The following is a 21970-nucleotide window of genomic DNA, read 5'->3' on the forward strand; positions in this document are numbered from 1 at the left end:
ATGACATACGCTATCCCCATGTGGAAAGACTGGCACAGCCCCGAGCGCTGAGGGCCCCCAGCAGAAACCCAGAGCTTCCTTGAAAGCTCACGCCATGCCCTATGGAGCAGGCGGGATGAGGCCGTTTGCCCCCTTGACAGGGCAGCATTGGGGGCTTCTGTCCCCCACCTCCACCTCCTCGTCACCGTGGGGGTCCCAGTCTACTGGGGCACATGCATCCCTGTCTACCGAGCACCAACCCACAGGCCTCTGGACATGATGATTTTGCCAACGTGAGTGGGTGGAGGCCCTAAGCTCCCTGTGCAGCCACATGGAGAAGTCGGACAGAGGAGGGGCAGGGGCTGCATTTCTCCATCCAGCCCAGAGCAGACTTGCCACATGTGCCCCCTTCCCGGAGGAAACAGACCAGCAGTTCTTCTGAAGAGAAGGAGCATTAAGTGAACATGGGCTGTAGGAGGCACTGGGCGAGAAGGCCTGGAGGCTCCAGGGTAGCTCTGAGGCTGTGCCCACCCCTGCTAGGCCACCTAGTGATGCTCCCACCTACAGCTCCATCCTGGCTCTTTTGCAGTTCCCTGGGATGACATCAACTGCCCTCTGCTCTCTGCCACCCTCCCCCGTGGGGTAAGAGCACCCCATCACTCTGCTGCTTCCTGGGCTGTCACGATCAAGACGGTGGATTTCTGTCCAGGAGAAAAGGACATCCTGTCCCCCTCAACAGGAGGTTGAGACACCAAGAATTCTGTTTGTCCCTCAGATTGGGGAGGAGGTACCATTGACCTCCACTTCTATGCCTTGGCCCCAAAGTTAACCAGATAAATCATGGGGTCTGGTAACAAAATGTCTGTGACCCCTCACAGGAGAACCAATGAATCCTAGCACCAACCCATGTGGCCCCAAGAGGAGCACCTGACGCAGGTGAGGCTGACGCAGGTGAGACACAGCAGGACATGCTTGGGATGCAGAGATGAGAAGGAGCAGGGGGCATGGTGGCGTGTAAAGGGCATAGGAGAGGGTCCCAGATGTGCTCTTGGTGTGGCGCTCTCCCCAGAGCAGTGCAAAGATCATCGATGGCCTAAGGAACGGTGTGACCCCCATCCAGCATGAAAACCAGTGGGGAGGTTGGTCTTAAATACCTTCAGGGTGATGGTCCCAGGGTCCACACTGCTTGCCTGTCTACAGAGAAGCAGCAGGCTAAACCAAGCCTTGGGAAAGGTGGGGTTGAAGAAGGAGGAAAGGAGATTGGAAGGAAGGAAAGAGAGGGAGGAAGGGAGAGAGGGAGGAGCAGAGACAGCTAAGCTTCTGAGAGGCCACCCTGTGCCCTGGGGGGTGACCAACCTTCTTCTGAAGAGAGCCTAGAACTGTTTTGCCCAGACCTAAGCTGGGGGCAGCAGAAACTTGGAGAAAGGGCTGGGAGGACTTGGCAGACCCTGGCGAGTCCTGATGTCACCACCCTGCTCCCAGCAGCGTCAGCCCTCTGTTACCTGTGTCCCCACCTGCCAGAGTGGAGTCTTGGCGGGGGCTCACAGTGAGACCCTGAGTGGACATTTGTTACTAGCTTTCTCTATCGCCCAGGCTGGAGTGCGGTGCAACAGGCTGATTTCTGAAGACTAACCCCTCCCAGCCCTGAAGGTCTGGAGGGGAAGGGAGGGCCATGTGCAGACACCCCCCAACACACAAGTGCACACACATGCACATGTACACACATGCCCACAAGACATGCACACACATGCATACATGCACACATGTACCCATACACATTCACATATGCATTCACACAAACATGCCCACACACGTTTGCACACACATACACACTTGTACACACATGCATGCACACAGTCCCCACACACATGTGCATGCACAGATGCCATATGTATACACACATGCACACAGGCACACAGACACGCGACCACTCATGCAGACATATGCACTCACACCTCTGTGTGGAGGTACATGCACATCCCCACACAGGTGCAAGATGCACACACGAGCATGTATACACACATGTGCATATACACACAATGCCTCCACCCAGGCATGCACATATGTATACACGAACCTCTATGTACACACATGTATGCACACACACACACATACTTCTATGCACATGACACATGCACACTTACAGGTGCACACACATAAGCATGCACACATGCCTCCACACATGCACACACATATGCACACCCTCCACACAGGAGGTGCACACACATACACATGCACATGCATGCACACACTCCATGCATGCACACAAGGACACACACACACATATACCTCACCCCCTCCGAGCTCCACAGTGCCCCACACTGTCCAGCCCCTCACACTTCCTTGTACACAGCATGCAGGTACAGACAACAGACACTTGGCACAGAGTGGGGTGGGGACTCACCTTGAGGTCTCTGTGGACGACCCCCATTTGGTGACAATGGAGAACGGCCTCCAGGATCTGCTGGATGCAGTGACTGTGGCAAACAGCAGGTGGGTTAGTGCGAGTGGCCCCGGGGAGCAGCAAGAGGAGGCACTGGGGGCAGGGGCAATGGTGCTGTGTGGCCTGGGGTACCAGGGGGACAAAGCGAGTCAAGGGGGTAGGAGATGCTGGCCAGGAGGGGCCTCTGGGGCTCCTTCCTCACCTCCAAGGCCAGCAACCCTGGCCCTGGCCCTGCCTTCCCCTCTGGGTCCGTATCTGCTCAGAGGGCACAGCCAGGCACACAGAAGTGACTTTCAAAGGAAACACCCCTGTCCCTAGGCTCCTGCTGGGCAAGCCTGACCCTAAGCTGGGCACCCTCAGGAGGGAGGCCAGGCTGAGCCTGTACCCTGCAAGGCGGGCTGAGGTGAGTGGGCCGGGTGAGAGGGCTGGAAAACCAAGACAGGGAAGGGCCAAGACGGCTGGGGGTGGGGGCAGAGGGGGCTGCCCGGTGTGAGAAAGCCCCAGGCACCAGGACGCTGCTCTGTGCTGGAGCAGAAATAATGTGCTCAGGCACAAGTTATTTCATTTTAATAAAAAGTGAAACCCGCCTGGGCGTGGTGGTTCACAACTGTAATCCCAGCACTTTGGGAGGCCGAGGTGGACGGATCACCTGAGGTCAGGAGTTCAAGACCAGCCTGGTCAACATGGCGAAACCCCGTCTCTACTAAAAACACAAAAACTAGCCGGGTGTGGTGGCGCATGCCTGTAATCCCAGCTACTCTGGAAGCTGAGGCAGGGAGATGGCTCCACTGCACTCCAGCCTGGGCGACCGAGTGAGACTCCGTCTCAAAAAAAAAAAAAAAAAGTGAAACCCAAGCTTCCACACTGGCTGGTGGCTACCGTGTTGGGCAGCTCAGTTCCAGCAGCACTAGGGGCATCTAGCTCAGCTCCCAGGGATCTGAGTGCCGTGTGTGTGCAGCACTGAGCACACGGAGCTTCCCCTTCAACCTTTCCTCTCATAGTCAGGGAGGGCTGTTGGCAGAAGTCCTGGGCTCTTCCAGGCCGTGACTGGCTGGGAGGAGAGGTCCAAGCTGCTCTGAGGCCACCTCCCTGACACCTGTCCTAGAGCACATCAGACCCAGGGCCACGGAGCCCCTGCACACATTGAGAGCCTGTGGCTTGAATCTGCTTCTGCCCAGGTGCCCCTGGAGCCCAACACAAGCCCCTCCCTGGGGACAGCTCCACCATGCAGGGTGATAGCAGCCACCAACTCTGAGGCTGCCCTGCTGGGCCTGGAGGCATTTGCCACAGGCTGCCAATGCCCACCTGCCTGGGGTCTCAGTCACCGCCCCACTGGGCAGGGTCAAGGGAGGGACAGGAAGACCCCCCTCAAGACCCTTCTATCGCAGCCAGATCCTTGGGGACAGGAGGGTGACCACAGTCAGCAGGATGAGTGGGCTTTGTTTTCCTAACAGCAAATTCAGAGAGGACACGGGAGGCCAGCCCTCTTCCTCAAATAGCTCCCACCCCTCCTGGTCCCATCTGCACAGCGTCAGCCATTGCATTTAAAAGTGAATCTGAGTTTCCTTCTGAAGAAATCCAGCCCTCAGAGTCCTAATGGGTAAAGGACTCCTGAGGTGTGTGGGGTCAGGAGAAACCAGGCCCAAACTCATGGGAGACAGCCCTTGGTGGTGTCACTTCAATGTCACCAAGAGTGGGAGCCACAATCCTATCTCCATGCTCCATGTGCCCTGGGGTGTCCTGCCTTCCCTCCTCCCCATGTGCCCTGGGGTGTCCTGCCCCTTTGTTGAAACATCCTCCCTTCTCCCTGGCCTACACCTAGAGACTTCTTCCTGGCCTCTCTTCTGCTCCTGCAACTCCCGTATGGGGCTGTGTCCCTGAAGTCAGCCCATGACAAGCCACTATGAGGGCCATCTACTTCCCATGACGCTCTCATCTGCCTGGACCAGCCCCTCCTCCTTGTTCCTGAGGGGGCCCGGCATCTGTTCCTTTGAATGGCCAACTGTGTCCTGGCAAGGCCTGTGAGCCTAAGCATGGCGAGCTGGCTGCGGGGGCTTCCCTCTGGTGGGCAGACTCAGCCTCCCTGCGGGACGGGAAGCCTGGGCAGTCTGGGGTGAGGCTGTGGGGTCAGATATCCAGAGCCATCCAGATGGGTCTAGATGCAAAGTGAGCTCAGTGTGGCCCTCCCAGGGGCCAGCCGGCCCCTTCATACACTGCTGTGTGGTGTGGACGGTAGCAGCGCTGGCCAGATTCTGTGGTCAGTCTTGGCCCTGGTTTGTCCTGGGAAGAGCATAAATCTTGGGCTCCTCCTGTCCAACTGTGTGCACTTTCCTCCAGCCCATCCCCATGGTCCATCACTTCCCTGAGGGCTGGACTTTCCTCTGCCCTTAGGCACTATCCTGGTGGAGTGATGTGTGCAGAAGTTGTGGCCACCAGGAAGTGATACCTCCCTGGACACCAACAGGGGCTCAGCCTGCACCGCATGCACCCCACAGACTACTGCTGAAGGTGAGAGTTGAACCTTCCTTGTCGACTTTCTTTCAGCCTCAGACTTACTAAGTCCTGGCTGCAGCTCTGGCCATACTCTGTATCCTCCTTCCTCCCCAGATGTCATCGCCCCATGACTCCACACTTGGCTCACCCAGTCCTCCTTGGCCTCCCCTGCTGGTGGTGCAGGGCCCCAAACCCATGCCAGAGACAGGGGAACTATGGGGCCAGCATTGGGTCTGCACCTCTCCATGGTGTCCTTGAGGGTATGATGGGGACTTGGCATGTGTTGGTGAGATCAAGTCCATCCCGTCCATTGTCACACAGGCTCCAGGCCCTGCAAACGCATGCTCAGGATCGAGTTGGCTGAGCAAGCCAGGGGTTCCCAAGACAAGGCTGCACCCAGCAGGGTAGGTGGGATGGGACAACCAACTGCCTCCGACAGCTCATTCAGGGCAGTCCCCTGCACTTTAGGGATCTGTCCTCATATTGCCCTTGTCCTGGTATCATCTGAGACCACGGCCCTTGGAGGATGTGAGACCTCATCGTCACGCCATCTATCTGCCCTCACCTTCTGTTAACATCGCTGTCTCCTCTAGGAAGGGCAGACCTCTTCTAGGTTTGTTTTTGTTTTTTACATGTTTTGAACAGTTTAAGATGTCACTCTTGTGATTAGAACTGTTCCCAAGCAGCATTTGGGACGTTATTCTCAGCCTGGGCTCTGAGGTCCTCCCCCTCCGGGGACAGTCAGCATCGCACATGGTCCCTTCACCCATCTTTCAGAAGCAACATTGCTTTTTTTTTGTTCTGAGACAGAGTCTCTCTCTGTCACCTAGGCTGGAGCGCAGTAGCGTGATCTCAGCTTACTACAACCTCCACATCCTGGGTTCAAGCGATTCTCCTGCCTCAACTTCCAGAGTAGCTGGGATTATAGGCATGCACCACCTCACCAGGCTAATTTTTGTATTTTTAATAGAGATGGGGTTTCACCATGTTGGCCAGGGTGCTCTCGATCTCCTGACCTTGTGATCCACCCGCCTCGGGCTCCCAGAGTGCTGGGATTACAGGCGTGAGCCACCATGCCTGGCCGCCACTTTGCTTTTAAAAAAATAGGTTCTAGGCCGGGCGTGGTGGCTCAAGCCTGTAATCCCAGCACTTTGGGAGGCCGAGATGGGCGGATCATGAGGTCAGGAGATCGAGACCATCCTGGCTAACACGGTGAAACCCCGTCTCTACTAAAAATACAAAAACTAGCCGGGCGAGGTGGCGGGCGCCTGTGGTCCCAGCTACTTGGGAGGCTGAGGCAGGAGAATGGCGTAAACCCGGGAGGCGGAGCTTGCAGTGAGCTGAGATCCGGCCACTGCACTCCAGCCTGGGCGACAGAGCAAGACTCCGCCTCAAAAAAAAAAAAAAAAATAGGTTCTAAATGTTTTGAACTTTGCTTTCCCTGTTTGAAGAAGACATGGGCACCCTTTAGTTCCCCCATAAACTCCAAAATAAGACCCTGCTTCCTCCTAAGATGAATTTCCAGCTTTGTTGGTTAGAAATGAGTTCAGAAAAGCAATGACTGTTCTCTTTCTTCTTGTTCCTTAGATGGGGCGCATTCAGAAATCTGTCAGCTGCTCCGCGGCAGTAGCTCCTGGCCCTTGGCAGGTACCAGGCAGGGCATTAGTACACTTGCCCTGGCTGCGTCTGTGTGGTTCAGAAAGCACCTCCCTGCCCAGGTCTGGCCAGGAGGCCTCGGCCCATCCTCTCCCATGCCTGTCCTTCTCTACCTCTGTCTCAGCACAACCCTGACTGTTCAGACGTGGGGCTCCGCCCGGGGATAAGTTAAGCCCCCTCCTTTGCTCCAGTCCTGCCCCGAGTCTGTGGCAATGCCTGTGGAGTAGGGGCCCACGAGAACCTCTGTCAGACTCTCCACCAAGATCCACTGCTTGAAGGCTGAAGTTCATCCACAGAGAGCAAAGCCGCTGCGGCCCCAGGCAGGCACGAGGCTCACCCAGAAAGAAAGGAGCCCAAGGCTGCTGAAGCCTGAGGAGGGGCCCCATGCCGAGGCTGTTGCACTAGCGGGGCCAACCCAGGAGGGGTTCTCCAGGAGACTCCTTCCCTCTCCATGTCCCCTCTCCCGCTCAGCCTCCAAAATCACTGCCCAGATCCTGGCACCCTCTATAGGACACAGGCCGTGCACCCCCTCGCTCCCCACAGTCTGGCTACGGAATGCCCTCCATTTGAGCTCCAAACCCTCAGCGGAGGCAGTGGAGTTTCTAAGAGAACATCTCTTCTGGCTGGTTCCAAGGGACCCCATACACCAGGGGTGCCCTCTGCATCGGGTGTCCTGTGAGAGGAGGTGGGGAGACCTGGGTCAGAGCAGGGAACACTACAGTTTGCTCTGGCAATGGTTCCTGGGACCTGAACAGCCCAAGCATTTCCTGAGGACCCTAGAAATCCCTCACTTCTCCCTTCCCGAGCCTACCCTGAGGCTGCTCCAGACCTCGCCAGGCCAGTTCTGCGGTCCCCCGGCCCACAGCAGAAAATCTGGGGTTCAAGCAGGTGGGACTCCTGCTGCCAGGTCAGGCACCCCAGGGCCCGCCACAGGGAGGGGCTGTGGGTGTGTGTGGGGGGTGCTGTGTGGCCATCAGAGACTCAGACTGAGGAGGGAGATGCCGAGCAAGCCCGTGCCTGTGGATTGGGCAGAGGGACTGGCGCTCCAGAGGGAACTGGCCTGGTGTGATGAGGAAGTCACAGGTGACCCCTTCGTCCCCATGGCTGGGGCTGCCCCATTCCGGCCTCCACCTGGGACGGCAAGGGGTGCAGCATTCTGGGCAGCCTGACTCTCAAGCTGCCTGCCCCCAGAGCGGGGGACAACAGGCTGTGCCTCCTTCCCCAAACCTGATGAACACAACAACGCCTGAACCACACAGCAGGGCCAAAAGGGATCCACGGGAACTGAGGGGCTCTGGGTGGTGCAGGACATCGCTAAGGAGGCAGAGGGAGCATAGGAGACGGTGGGGTGCAGGGGGGCAGGGGAGAGGGCTGGAGGTGGCAGGTGAGGAGGAGGGTGGGAGTGAGGAGCCTGTGATGGGGCATGGGCAGGGGGTGGGGGTCGGGGAGGGTGGGGCTGTGGTCTAAGGTACTCCTGAGCCCTAGCTGTGGGGTCTGATCTGCTGATGGGAGGCTCTCAGAGGCCACATGCCCCCACCCTTGCCCAGCATCTGCCCACCCCTCAGGGCACTCCACCCACCCTAGGATCCCACCTGCCCCGGCAGGTGTCTAGATGGGCCACCAGGGACCCTCGAGTCTACCTGGCCAGCAGGCAGGCAGCAGCACGCTCTGTGACATATCTCACCCCAGAAGCTCAGAGCAGGGGCACAGGGCTCCGTTCCACTTTCTACTTTTCTTCTAAGTAGAATATAAAGGAAAACCTCGTCTTCCTCCGCTCCAAGGGCACAGGCCTCTCCAGGCTGTTCTGCAAACTACAAAGTTCCTCCTCAAGGATCCTTAGAAAAGAAGCCAGTGCCCCGAACCCCACAGAAGTCTGGGGCCAAGAGACTCGCCAGTTCTGTCCCTCTCTCTGCCCGGCTCTAGGGGAGGCCCAGTGGCAGCAGAACTGCTCACACTGCCCATCAGGGACGCGGGCCATGTCACCATGGGCAGTTTCCTATTGGTGCAGAGGCAAGTCACATCAAACTACTCCTGCTACTTTAAAAAAAATTCATTTTTCTGGATCAGAAGAGTAATACATACTCATTTTAAAAAGAGGTTTTTTTTTTTTTTTTTTTTTTTTGAGACAGAGTTTTGCTCTCGTTGTCCACCCAGGCTGGAGTGCAGTGGCGCAATCTCAGCTCACCACAAACTCCGTCTCCTGGGTTCAAGCGATTCTCCTGCCTCAGCCTCCCGAGTAGCTGGGATTACAGGCATGCGCCAGCACGCCCAGCTAATTTTGTATTTTTAAGGGTTTCTCCATGTTGGTCAGGTTGGTCTCGAACTCCCGACCTCAGGTGATCCGCCCACCTTGGCCTCCCAAAGTGCTGGAATTACAGGCGTGAGCCACCGGCCTGGACTAAAAAGAGTTTTTAAATAGACAAAGAAGATACAAATTTAAAATCATCCACAATTTCACCACCTAGCGAGGTCCTCCATTAGCCTTATTTATGTATTTATTTTTTGAAGACAGGGTCTTGCTCTGTCACCCAGGCTGGAGTGCAGTGGCACGATCTCGGCTCACTGCAACTTTGAACTCCTGGGTTCAAATTATCCTCCTACCTCAGCTTCCCAAGTAGCTGATGTGCATGTGTGCCACCATGCCTGGCTAATTTCTTTTAAGTTTTTGGTAGAGAGGGGGTCTCATTATACTGCCCAGGCTAGTCTCAAACTCCTGGTCTCAAGCAATCCTCCTGTCTTGGCCTCCCAAAATGTTAGGATTACAGGTGTGGGCTACCATGCCTGGCCTCAGGTTTTTTGTTTGTTTGTTTTTAAATACACATCTCTGTGGCAGAGCAGGGTGGCCAGAGCCCAATGGGCAGGTAGTAATGCTGTCAGCTGTCCCTGAGGTGAGATGCACTATTACGAGAGACATCCTTGTCAGGTGTCAGGGTGGCATCTGGCCTGGGCCACAGCAGGCTACCAGTGGCCTATGCTTCCAGGGACTGGCCCTGTCACCTCCCCAGCTGACATCTGCCATCCCTCAATCTGGTCTCCAGCAGCCAGGCCACCAACAGCCATCTCTGAGACCATCTGTCCCTCTTCATTCCCCCAGGGGAGGGCTGGCCTTGTGGGAAGGGCTGCCTGAGGGTCCACAGGAAGCCCCGCCTGGATGGAGCCCAAGTTCCTCCATTCCATCCCCACAGTGGGAGGCCCACAGACCCAGGGCCAAGCCCTCTGAACAGGGCCCTTGGGCGTGGAGGGGAGGTGGCCTCTTGGCTCTGCACTGAGGTTATAAGTTTCCTTTGGCTTCATGCCCATCGCCCTGGGGTGTGGGTGAGCAAGGATGCTCAGGACCAGAAGTGGGTTAGAAAGAGCAGCAGGAGAGGGTGAAGGAGGGATGGTAAGGGTATAAGGGAAGAGGAAGGTGTAAGGACAGCATGAGGGCTCTGCACCCACCTGGCATCAGCCTCGCTGTAGTATTCTCTCGCCACAATGTCTTCAAAGAGCTCCCCACCAGTGACCCTATGGGAGAAGCATGAAGGGGTCACAGATTCTGGAGACCCCTGTCACACTGTCACCTCCATTACTACCACCACCACCATCACTGCTATCATCGCCATCACTCCCATCATCACTAATGTCACCATCACCAGCATCATCACGATCATTACCACCACCAACTACCATCATCACCAACCACCATCACCATCATTACCACCATCACCACCAACCAACATCACCATCACTATCACCATCACCACCAACCATCACCATCACCACCAACCAACATCACCACCACCACCACTATCACCATCACCACCACCATCACCATCACCACCACCATCACCAACACCATCACCATCATCACCATTACCACCACCATCATCACCACCATCACCACCACCACCACCATCACCACCACCACTATCACCATCACCATCATTACCATCACTATCACCATCACCACCATCACCACCACCATCACCATCACCACCACCATCACCAACACCATCACCATCATCACCATCACCGCCACCATCACCATCACCACCACCATCACCATCACCATCATTACCATCACCATCACCATCACCACCATCACCACCACCATCACATCACCAACACCATCACCACCATCACCACCACCATCACCATCATTACCATCACCATCACCATCACCACCATCACCACCACCACCATCACATCACCAACACCATCACCACCATCACCACCACCACCATCACCACCACCACCACCATCACCACCACCATCACCACCACCACTATCACCATCACCATCATTACCATCACCATCACCATCACCACCATCACCACCACCACCATCACATCACCAACACCACCACCACCATCACCACCACCACCACCATCACCATCACCACTACCACCACCATCATCACCACCCCACCACCACCATTACCACCACCATCACCACCATCACCACCACCATTATCACCATCACCACCATCACCATCACTAACACCACTATCACCATCACCAACACCAACACCATCACCACCATCACCATCATCACCACTATCACTACCACCATCACCATCACCTACACCACCACCACCACCATCACCATCACTACCACCATCACCATCATCACTATCACTGTCACCACCATCACACCATTACCATTATCATCACCACCACCACCATCACCATCATCACTTGGGACTGACAGCTTACTAGTGCTTACTTATCTATAATGACATTTAACTTTTCAGTCCTCAAAACCACTCTATGACTTTGATCTATACTCCATTTTTATGGATGAGAAAACAAGTTTCAAAGATTTGGTGACTTGCACAGAGTGGGCAGCACAGGAGCTTTGTCTCGGGGTCTGCATTGTTACACCCAGGCCTTGTGACTCAAATGCCAAGTCTGAGAAGATCTGGTCTCCCTTCCTCAATACTCTCCCACCCCCACTTAGGGCCAGAGTGGTGGCCCTTGCACAGGATCAGAGGCCCAAAGACACGGTGCCTAAATCTGGCCTCCTTGGTGGCCCGGGGTCTTGAGGTGTTCAAGGTCCCATCTCTAGGAGGAGAACAGAGATGACAGGCAGAAGGGAGGTCTCTGCCCACTCTCCTGCCCTGTGTCTCCACCCAGTGAGTAGTCATTGGGCCCTACGGTCAGGATAGACCCTGAAGGGCCTCTGGGAGCTGGGTAATGTGGGCATGGAACAAAAAGGTGGAGGGGCTGGACGCATGGCAGGGGAGTAGGATGGAGCCCTCTGCAGGTCTGCCCAAGCCCCTCACACACTCAGCCTGCTTGAGTCAGCTGGAAGACTCCCCTAGAAGTTCCCACCCCTGAGAAGGTTAGGGTCTCTGCTCCCACACCACCTCCTGTGACCCTATGTGTGGGGCAGGCCTGTGGGGCCCGAACCCCTCCTCTGCCTCCGCACCCTCTTCCCCATCCCCCCACCTGCTCCACTGCACTGCCTAGGCGCTGCGGCTTCTCTATCTGCCTGGCAGTTCTCCCCGTTGGTCCTGGAAAGTAGGGCTTAGGTCTGCCTCATTTTTGGGCCCAGCACTTGGGGCTGGGCTGGTCCATGGCAGGGAAGACCCAGGGAGTGGGTCTGTTTAACATGTGACCTTGGCACATGTGGGTGCTCTCTCAGCACTGGAGAAAAAGAAAAGTGAGCATGTGTTGAATGTTGGCTCCCCCCTGCTCCAGCTAAACACATGATGATCCCACTGAATCCCCTCAAAATCCTTCGACCAATGTGAGGGTGAAATGCACTGGGAAGACACCCAAGTCCCTGGCACCTAGCAGGGCATTAAAGGACTGGGTGTTCCCTTTCCTTTCCCCGTTTTTCTGTCTGGGCTGGGGGCTGGGGGCTGAGGGCTGGGGGCAGGGGCTCTGCCTCTGTTGCCTGACCGGCTCTGCTGTTCTGTGTCCCCAGCCTGCACCTGACATGAGGCCTGGAGCTCTGCACACCCTTGCTCACTCCCCTGCATGCCTCTCCTCTCACTCCTCATGGGCCAGCACATTTATACAGCCAATCAACCACCAGACCAACCACAAGGAAACGAAACAGTGTTGACGGGGGCCTTCCCAGGGTCATCTGGCCTGGCTCCTGAGCTTGGCCTGTCCGTGAGGGGGTGTGTGCGTGTGTTCACATGTGTGGGTGCCTGTGTGTGCCCTTGTGTACATGTATACTGGCTTGTGCATGTGAGCACATGTGCATGCGTGTCTCCGTGTCCGTCTGTACCTATGTGTGCCCATGCGTGCACTCATGTTCATGTATATTGTTTTGCATGTGTGCATGTGTGCCTGTGTGCACGTGTGTACAGCTGTGTGCCTGTGTGTGCCCTTGTGTACTTGTAGAGCAGTGTGTGCATGTGTGTCAGTGTGCATGTTTGTACATATGTGTGCTTGTGTGCATACATGTGCATTGGGCAGGAGGATCAAATCCCACATCTAGCCCAGCAAGGGTCTGGCATGCCCCAGTGTTGTGCTATAACTGTCCAGGTCTTAGCACACATTAAACACAGATTAGGTTCTGTAGATGCTGAGTCCAGGCACAGAACAGCGGCTAAAAGGTCTTAAGGTCTTGAGCCAGGGCTGCAACCCAGAGTCCCTCCAAGGGGTGCCTCACTAGGGCTGATGCCAGGCCCTCTGGGGTGCTCTGTGTGCTCAGGAAGCTGCACCTGAGACTCCCTGGCCAGGGCCATCTAGTGGTTCAGTTTCAGGGAAGAGAGTTTGCTTCTCCACGTTGGTTGCTGTGGGAAGTTTGGGAGACTCAATACTGGCCCAGGAGGAACATAGTCTGGGAAGGCACACATATGATTTCATGGTCCCCTTTCCTTAGGCTGTGGGGGACACATGGCCGATTCTAGGCTTCAGCCATGGCACCTATGGGAGCTTCTGTCCTCTGGGTGTGCAGGTGTGTGTGAGACCCTCTATTCCCAAGCCTGGTTCTCAAGCCTGGTTCTCAAGCCCTGTGACATTCCCAAGCAAGGGGAATGGGGATATCTGTCAATCCCCCAGAATCTACAGAGTCCCCAAACTACTGTGGGGCCTCAGGGCCTCCTGAGGGCGATGCCAGCCAACTCCAGAAACCACTGTCCTGGCCCTCTGCTGGCCTGAGGCTGGCTGAGGCACAGGGGCCATGGAGGTTTGTGGGGAAGACATGGAGGGTCTTTCTTGACTCGCCAGCCAATGTCTTCTTCCCAGTCTGCCTCAGGGCCTCCACTGACACCTGCCTGGCATGTGCTTGGCAAGGCGGGAGACATGAGAGTCTCTCAAATGGGCACACACATGCACGAACACACCACCCTTTCTTCTCCTCAGCTCCTGTGACACATGCAGCCATCTGTTGACCACCAGGGCCCCTGGACAGGACCACCCCCAATCCCACAATCTCTCCATTTCCTGGGAAAAGAGGCTGATGGAGGTGTGGTGGGGCCCACAGGTGTGCAGCAAGCCTGCCAGCTCCCCAGGGCCACAAGACAGACGTTTCAGGACATAGCCCCAGCCAGGCAGTGGCGACTGTGTCCAGGTCAGCCCCAGTCACCTGGCTGGTGATTGCAGTTGGTGTCTTGTGGGACATGCAGGGGAACCTGAGAGGTGGCCAAGCCGCTGCAGGGACAGTCTCAGCTTCTCTAGGCCAGAGAACCTCACGTGGACAGAGGCCTCCTCAGGCCTACATGTGCCATGGCCTGTCGTCTGTCACTTGAGGAAGGAGGAGCTGAGAGGGCAGTCCCCATGCAGGCGCGTCCTATCTCTGCTTGGCCTGCACGATCACAGCAGCCATGGGGAGGGCCTGGGGTAACCATGGCAATAGCACCAAGGTTGGGCTTCCCTGGCTGTGCGGCTGCCTGGGGGCCACAGGGCCAGGCTAAGGCCTATGGGCCCTTGCCCAGGTCAGGGTCCTGGAGCAGCACTGACTCACAGACAGCTAAATATAGCGCTGCTTAGCAGGAACTGTCAAAAGTGAGGGAGATGAGATCACTGCTTCTAAATCCGGCAGGAAGTGAGAGGCGGCAGCGGCCCCAGACACCTTCTCACTGAGCTACCGCACACACACTCATAAAACACTCACACATGCACATTCATGAACACACACACGCACACATGCATGCACACACATGCAAACACACATGCATACACTGGTGCCAGCGCACCCACATGCACACACCTCCACACGCTCACACATTCACACAATACACTTGCACATGTATGCACATCTCCACCCATATGTACCCTGATTTCATGTGCTCACACGCCCCCATGTGCCAACACCCACACACATGCATGCATGTGCACATGCTCACATCTCACAGCCACACTCATAAACACACACGTGTGCTCATGCCAGCCAGCGGTGCCCCAGTCCTTGGGACGAGGGCACCAAGGAAAGGAAGGTGAATGCAGCTTCTGAGTGACTATTCCTCTGGGGTCCACCCACCCACTGCCTCCAGTGTGCCCTGTTCTGTGTGGAGGAGGGGGGAGCCCAGGATGTCAGCCCTGCCTCCGTGGGCCTCAGTAACCCTAGTGCAAAGCAAATGAGGAGAAGCGAGGGAGGCTGGGCCGGGCACAACTTGGAGCAAGGGGACCAGCAGCAGAAGCACACTCAAGGGAGTGGCCAGCCCACGGGTGGGGACTATTCCCTGGGGCTGGGGAGGGTGCAGATCCCACCCTGAGCCAAGGCTGGGAGTGAGTGTGGCGAGAGTCCCCAGCTCTGGAACTTACAGATCGAAGACCAGGTAGTGGAAGCCCTCCTCGGAGATGCTGTCGTGGAGACGCACTGTGGGGACAGAGAAGCCATGAGGGGCTGGCAGTAGCCCAGGACACACCCCCTGCCTGCCTCCATACCTATCCAGGCACACCACGAGCTGTGTAAGCCCTAGGGCTGCCCACAGGATCGGGCTGGGGAGGGCCTAGGTGGGCAGGCCAGAGGGCAGGGCTGAGCAGAGTGCTTTGGGCCCTGGGGGCTAGCTGACCACCCAGCGAGCACCCACAGGGCCTCTGGGCCCCTGTGCTTTCCTTGCCCTCAGCTGCCAGTCTGGTCACCTGTCTCCTTCTGCCAGAGAGAGACCAGGCCCTTTTGGTCCCAGCCTGGGCCTCAGTTGCTCCCAAACACCATGGAGATGAGCAGAAGGAGCTCACACCGCCAAACCCCAGAAAGGAGCCGCCACAAAGCTCCACATGAGGAGAAGCTGGGACAAAAACCACTCATTATCCGCCCTGGGTCTTCCCAGGGCTGCCCTCAGCCTTCAGGCTCTGGGTCTTTGCTGTGTGCTGCCGGCACAGGCTGGCGGGCAGGGTCCCCGCCCGATGCAACATCATCCAAAGGTTGGGCCCTGAGCTCCGATTCCAGAGCTGGCATGGTCAGCAGGATGGACCACCATCATTCCCTCCTTCCTCCCTGCACAGCTTCCCATGACAATCTATGTGCAGCATGCCTGGCCCTGGAACTCTGCCTGGCGCAGGGCAGGAGCTAGTCAGGATGTGATGAATGAACGAGTGGATGGATGAAGAGGCAAGGGAACAGTGAGTGATTTCAGCACAAAGCAAGCAACCTCAAGGCCTGCTTTTCCTTGAGCTGGAGATGTGCCCTGTACTAAGCAGCAAATATTTTCTAGGAATGACTCATTTTGGACACTCTCCCACGTGCCGATTCTGATGATTGCTAGAACAACGAGGACAATGACAGCCAACACACTAGGGCTGTTCTAAGCACTCTGTGTGTGTTATTTCATTTAACCTTCCCGACCACCCCGAGAAGTTACAGATGAGGAAGCTGAAGCACAGAGAGGTTAGGTAAGCAGCTGACAGTCACACAGCTCACAAAGGCAGAATAGGGCTGTAGACTCAGGGGACAGTCTGGTTTGAGGGCCTGCACCAGCCTCATTCCCTCCAGTCTTCAAGTCCTGGGAAGACGAACCCCTGAGGTGTGGCTCTCCTCCACCACTTGAGACTGGGCCACAGACACTGAACAGGTAAGGCGCAGCTGCCTTCCCCTAGGTTCACAGGCCCCTGGGCCTCAGGCAGCCCCTTCCTTGCATGCTCCAACGCTGTTCCAGTTTCTAACTAGCTGCCAGTGCCCTCCCTCCTCTGGCTCTGGTTCTCCCAGGGGCCCGGCCTGATAATGTCCTTACATCCGGGAACTCCATGTGGCCTCTGGGGCCTAGGACTCACCCTACAGACTGCTGGACTCCAGCAGCCCCACACCGATGGCCCTCCTTAGCCCCTAAACCTCAGACAAAATGCCCTCCACCAAGGGCAGGCCAGGCCCCAGAAGCCTCCACAGAGTCAGAAAATATAGTGTGAGCCCTGCCCCTGCCACTTGCTCTGGCTGTGTGACCTGGGGCAGGTTGCTCAGCCCATCTAAGCCTCAATCTGCCCCTCTGTGAAATAGTATAAATAGCACCTCTTCACGGGGTGGCCGTGAAGATCAATTATGTAACCTTTGTGGTGGTCTGAGACAGTGAGCACTAGGTGGACCACAGCTCTGTGACCATCACTGTCACCATCATCACCTGAGTGTGAAGAATCCCAGGTGACCAACGCTCAGCACCAGAGCCTGGGGCCCACTTAGAGTCCTGGAGTTTTTGCAAGCCCAGTGCAAAAAGACCTGCTCTACTTCTCTGCCTCAGGCCCAGCAGCCCAGCCTTCTCCTCTCTACCCCCACCAAGCCCCATTCTCAAAGAGCAAGGTCTTCCCCAGACCATGTCCTGGGGCAGCTCCCTGGGCGGAGGGCAAATCTTGCCCACCAGGGCTGTCTGGGAGCTGATGCTGACCTCTGCCAAGCAGGGACTCCACCAGCTAAGGCACTTATCTAAAACCAATGTCCCCTTTCCCTCTCACCCACCTCTGGCTGACTTCTGTCCCAACAGCAAGGATGCCCTCTCACTAGGTCCCTTGGACCCTCTCTTGACTCCTAGGCTCCCATTCTACGCAGGCTGGCCTGTGTGTCCCTAAGACATGGCGGATCCTGGAGGCCCACCAACATCCCGCTTCTAGCACTTGCCTGTGAAACCTCTGGAGTTAAAAAACTCACCCCTCCCCACTCCCTTCTAGTGGGGGCTGCCCAATAAGCCCAGCTGGGGGCCCAGCAGGCTGGCCCCTCTGAGCTGCCCCACCTGGGACATGCTTCATGAAAATCACACACTCAGAGCAGAGGTGATCTCAGGGGCCACGGAGGGGATGCCCCCCACAGAACCCCACGGGAAGCTCCAAGGGAGGCCCTGTCATCCATGAAGGTACCTCACCGCTCCCTGGGGGTGCTGCAGGGCCATCCTCATGGTGGGGGCTGCCCCTGCCCTCAGGCACCCACGTCCCCATGCAGGCCTGGTAGGGTGGGGCAGAGGCAGATGGGCTCTGGGGTGGCAGTGGGAGGGGGGATCCCACTTCCTCAGCAGGAAGCAGGTTGCTTAGGCCAGATGGAGCACTGGGGGTCTGTGTGGGGAGTCTGGGCCATGTGCATGTGGACACTTTTTAAAAAAACATTTTTAACATGTTAAAAATAGTTATATACTTATTTTAGTGGTTTAAAAGAAAACCTAACTGGCACATCAGACGGCGAATTCACAGACAAGGCTAAGTAAAAAAGTGAATTGTCAGAAAATCTATTTAAATAAAAACAATAAGCAAATAACACTGTGGGCAGCATACAGAGGTGGTAAATAAATAAAGTCCCGGATTACTAAGAGGAACCAGGGTGAAGAGTCCAGTCTGGATGCAGTGGGACGGTGGGCAGCGGCGAATCTCGCCAGGGGCTAAGCTGCAGCAGTGGGACCCTGAGAGCCCACCTGGGGCTGCAGCCTGGCCCGTGCCCTGGAGTTGGGGCTGCCGCTTTCCATGCTGGGGTCCTGCTGGGTCCACTGGGGCACCTGCCCCTCTGCCCAGCTCATTGGTGAAGCATCGGATGAGGCAAGGTGGTTCCAGTCCCCTAAACCAGGCGATGAGGGTTCAGCGACCTTCGGAGCCAGGCCCAGGTGAGTGTGTGGATGCCCCAGGCTCCTAAACAGGCTCCCAGTCCCCAGCTGTTCCTTTGGAACAAGCACACCTGGGGTCCTCCTGGCATAAGTGAGTCCGAGCTTTGGAGGAAAGGGCCCAAAATCCACCTGACAGCTCCCCGGGTGCCTCTGAGGCCAAGAGCGGCTGCCATCCCCAGGGCGTTTCCTGGCTGCTCCCCATCATGGGTAAGGCCTGGGCTTCAGGCTCCAGATGCTCCGGTGGAGCAGCTGACTCTGGGCCAGGGTCACTTGACCTCAGACCGTAGTTCCAGAAGCCCTGGGCCAGCAAAAGAAAACAGTCGGGGCTCTCAGCCCGAGAACGGCATACGCTGGGGTCTTTGGTCAGTCTGTTTTCCTTGTAATTGGGCCATCTTGTGGTTTTTTGAGGCCACAGAATGTTGAGGCCCCTGTGTGTTCTCAGCAGAATGGTGGCTCAGTGTTATGGTGGCTCAGAGTTATGGGGGTTACGCGCTGGGCACTGGCTCAGCGGAAGGCTCTGGGAGGAATGTGTCCTTTACCTTCCTCTGCAGCCACTGTCACCAATGCCACAGACAAGACCCAAAGGACAGAGTGGGGTGGGGAGGCGACCTGTCCAGCTGGGTGGAGCTGGGCACCCAGAGCCCCGCCTTGGTGCTGCCCTGGCTCTGAGCACTCCCTGGAATCATGTCACACAGGACAAAGTCCTCAAGGTCAGGAGAGGAAAGGGGGCGTCCTCAGGGGCTTCTGGTGGGATATTTCAACTGAGAAGAAAAGGAAGTCTTTCTGCATCTCTTTGAAAGTCTGATAGAGAAACCGGAACGGGACCCATCCCCCCGCCCCACCCCAGGGCCGCTCACCGATATTGGAATGCTTCAGAAGGCGGCAGATCCGAGCCTCTCTCTCCAACTTCTGGTGATCTGGGGGACAGAAAAGAACAAGGCGTCACCTCCTGCCCCAGCAACTGGTGGCCCACGGATTGTCCATGTCAGGAGAGGCCCACCAGGGTGTGCCAGGGCCTCTGACGAAGAGAGGAGTGGTTGTGCCCCCACAGTGAGTAGTCGTGCCCCCACCAAGGGAACACTCTTCGTGGGCACCCCCTGGGCCACTGGTGGCAAGGCTGGGGCAGGGACCAGCTGGCTTGTGTTTGGGGTGGAGAGGCCCATTCCGGTGGTGAGCGCTACTAACTCGGGGCTAAAAGTTTCCCTGGATGATTCAAAGTCAGCAGTGCACTGATTTAATCCTCCACTTATTTGTCCTAATTCCATACTCTTTGGAGCTTTTGGCTGAAGCCAAATTTGTTCTTCCGAGGCAGGGGAGGGGCTGTCAGAATGGGGCCGGGAGGGGGTGAGGGTGTGTCCCAGAGCCGGCTGGCAGGAGGAGGAGGGGAAAGCCTCAGAGAGGCCTCGCCTGGGGGATAGAAGTGAACTGGTGGTGAAGCAGGAGGTGGCCCCTCCTTCCCTCGCCACTCTCCTCCCACCCCACAAGGTGCAGGGCCCAGATCCCCGGACACCGGAGGCGTGGAGGTGACTGGTGCTCCTTGGGTGACCCCTCCACTGGCCCCCAAAGGATGGAGCAACTTATCTGCCAGAAATTTTACATTTCAAATAGAGACAGGAGGCTTTTAAAAACTGATGGAGAGTGTAATAGCAAAACCCAAAACCCCACACTTCCTCTGACAGAAGGAGGACTCCGTGCGCTGCAGTCACACAGGGTCCCATACTGCAATGCAACAGTCCTCCACCAACCCCCACGTGCAGGTAGCACCCACATCCTAATAGTGTGTAGGGAACGAGCAGCAAAGGAGGACTCACGGTGTGCACTTATTTACACAAAGGTCAAAACTAGACAGTCGGTGGGCACAGCCGCACACGGGGAGCTGCGAGGAAAGGACAGTGCATTTCAGAGTTCAGGACGTGACTGGGGAGGGCGCATCGGTGTCTGGAGCCCCCTCCACCTGCCCAGTGCTGAGTCCCACCACAGGAAAGGTGAGCAGGGCCAGGGGGCACTTAATTAATACACAAGACAAGACCTTGGGGATGCCTCCTTCGCCAGGAATGTCCAGTAGCGCCCAGGAGCAGGGAAAGAATGAGGCTGCAACTTCACGATCTTCCTCGGGAAGCATTAAAACCTCTGATCCCTGGGCTTGGCAGAAACTTGTCTGCCTGCAGGAAGGGAGGCCTGGCCGAGTCATGTTTGGGGTCAGTTCCCCTGGAGCAGGTGTGGCGGTGGTGGCCTGGGGTAGAGGATATGCCTGCAAACACGTATAGGCCTTGAGTGAGAAAGCCACGCCTGCAGATGGCAAGGCCTCTGGGAGCCGCATCCCCGACTTCCCCCGCCCAGGACAGGCATTCGTCTCCCTGCCCTGGCCACCTGGCTGCCTCTGCTTCAAGCCCAGCCGCCTGGCATCCCACGAGAGGGATTCAGAGGGATCTGACAGAGCCTCCAGGTGGCACAGAGGGAGTCAGACCCCACCCCGCTGTTTTGCTGGAAGCCCAGGGCATACCTGCTCCCTCCCCCACCTGCACACCCACCTCAGCAAGCACTGCACAGTCTTCCAGAATACCCCAGTCCCTGCTCCCTCTCCCTCTCCTCTCCCCTCCCACTGAAGTGGGAGCTGAGGTGCCAGGAGCCTCAGGGATTTGTGATGGCGGAACTGGAACCAGCCCAAGTGTCTGTCAGCATCAGAATGGAAAAATCAAACATAGTCACAATAGAATACACACGGTGTGGGCTCCGTTTTCCTATCTGCATGGAGCTCAAAACCCAGCAACACTTGACACACCTGGGGAGGGGAAGGGTCCACGCACGAGGCCTGGCTCCAGTGGAAAGCAGGGGATGGATTCTTGCAACACCCTCAACCCCCATCCCTCTGGGGTGGGAGGAGGGAGGGCTCTCAGTGTGCAGGGTGGTGAGTTCATGGGGTTATTGTTTTATTTCCTAGTGTCTTTCTTAAACTGATTCTGAACATTTTTCAGACATAGAGAAAAACTGCAACAATAGTACAGAGCAATCGTGTACAGCACTTCTGTACAATCTCCCTGCCCCGCCCCTGCTTCCATATGACACACTCACTTTTTCTGACGCGTGTGTAACACCAGGCAGCACTCAGGCGTGTCTCATAAGGACAGGGTGTCCCTTCTATAATCTCAATGCAGGTCCCAGATTCAGTAAATCGAATACAGATATGACACTCATGTCTCTAAGCTACAATCCACGTTCCACCTTTCCAACCTGTCCCAATAAAGTTGATGGTTAATCTTTCCCCAGGACAGGATCCAAGCCCCGGACCACACATCGCTACGGGACATGTGGGCCAGAGCCAGGCTGAGGGAAAGGAGGACCTGGGAGAGAGGCGGTGGAACCATGGCACATAGTTTCCTTTCGAAAAATTGCCTGATTAGAGTTAAATCAATAAAATCATAAATCCAAATCAGGAGAAAGATGCAATT

The 21970-nt window shown here is 56.5% G+C and overlaps 1 protein-coding gene across 11 annotated transcripts in view; it reads right to left on the reverse strand.

Moving 5' to 3' along the window:
• The window catches only part of CAMK2B (calcium/calmodulin dependent protein kinase II beta), a 108079-nt gene that overhangs the window by 25082 nt on the left and 61027 nt on the right, over nt 1-21970 (reverse strand). For 10 of the 11 annotated variants that reach the window (XM_030932113.1, XM_030932106.1, XM_030932111.1 and 7 more), the window contains 4 exons: nt 19379-19438; nt 15274-15328; nt 10010-10075; nt 2384-2456 (listed from right to left, as the gene is read on the reverse strand). In XM_030932113.1, the coding sequence (XP_030787973.1) occupies nt 2384-2456; nt 10010-10075; nt 15274-15328; nt 19379-19438 (254 nt within the window). Of the gene's footprint in view, nt 1-2383; nt 2457-10009; nt 10076-15273; nt 15329-19378; nt 19439-19706; nt 19775-21970 lie in introns of those variants that run through there. The other variant, XM_030932110.1, reaches the window with a different exon arrangement.

Source organism: Rhinopithecus roxellana, chromosome 6 (genome assembly GCF_007565055.1).
Source record: "Rhinopithecus roxellana isolate Shanxi Qingling chromosome 6, ASM756505v1, whole genome shotgun sequence".
NCBI lineage: Eukaryota > Metazoa > Chordata > Mammalia > Primates > Cercopithecidae > Rhinopithecus > Rhinopithecus roxellana.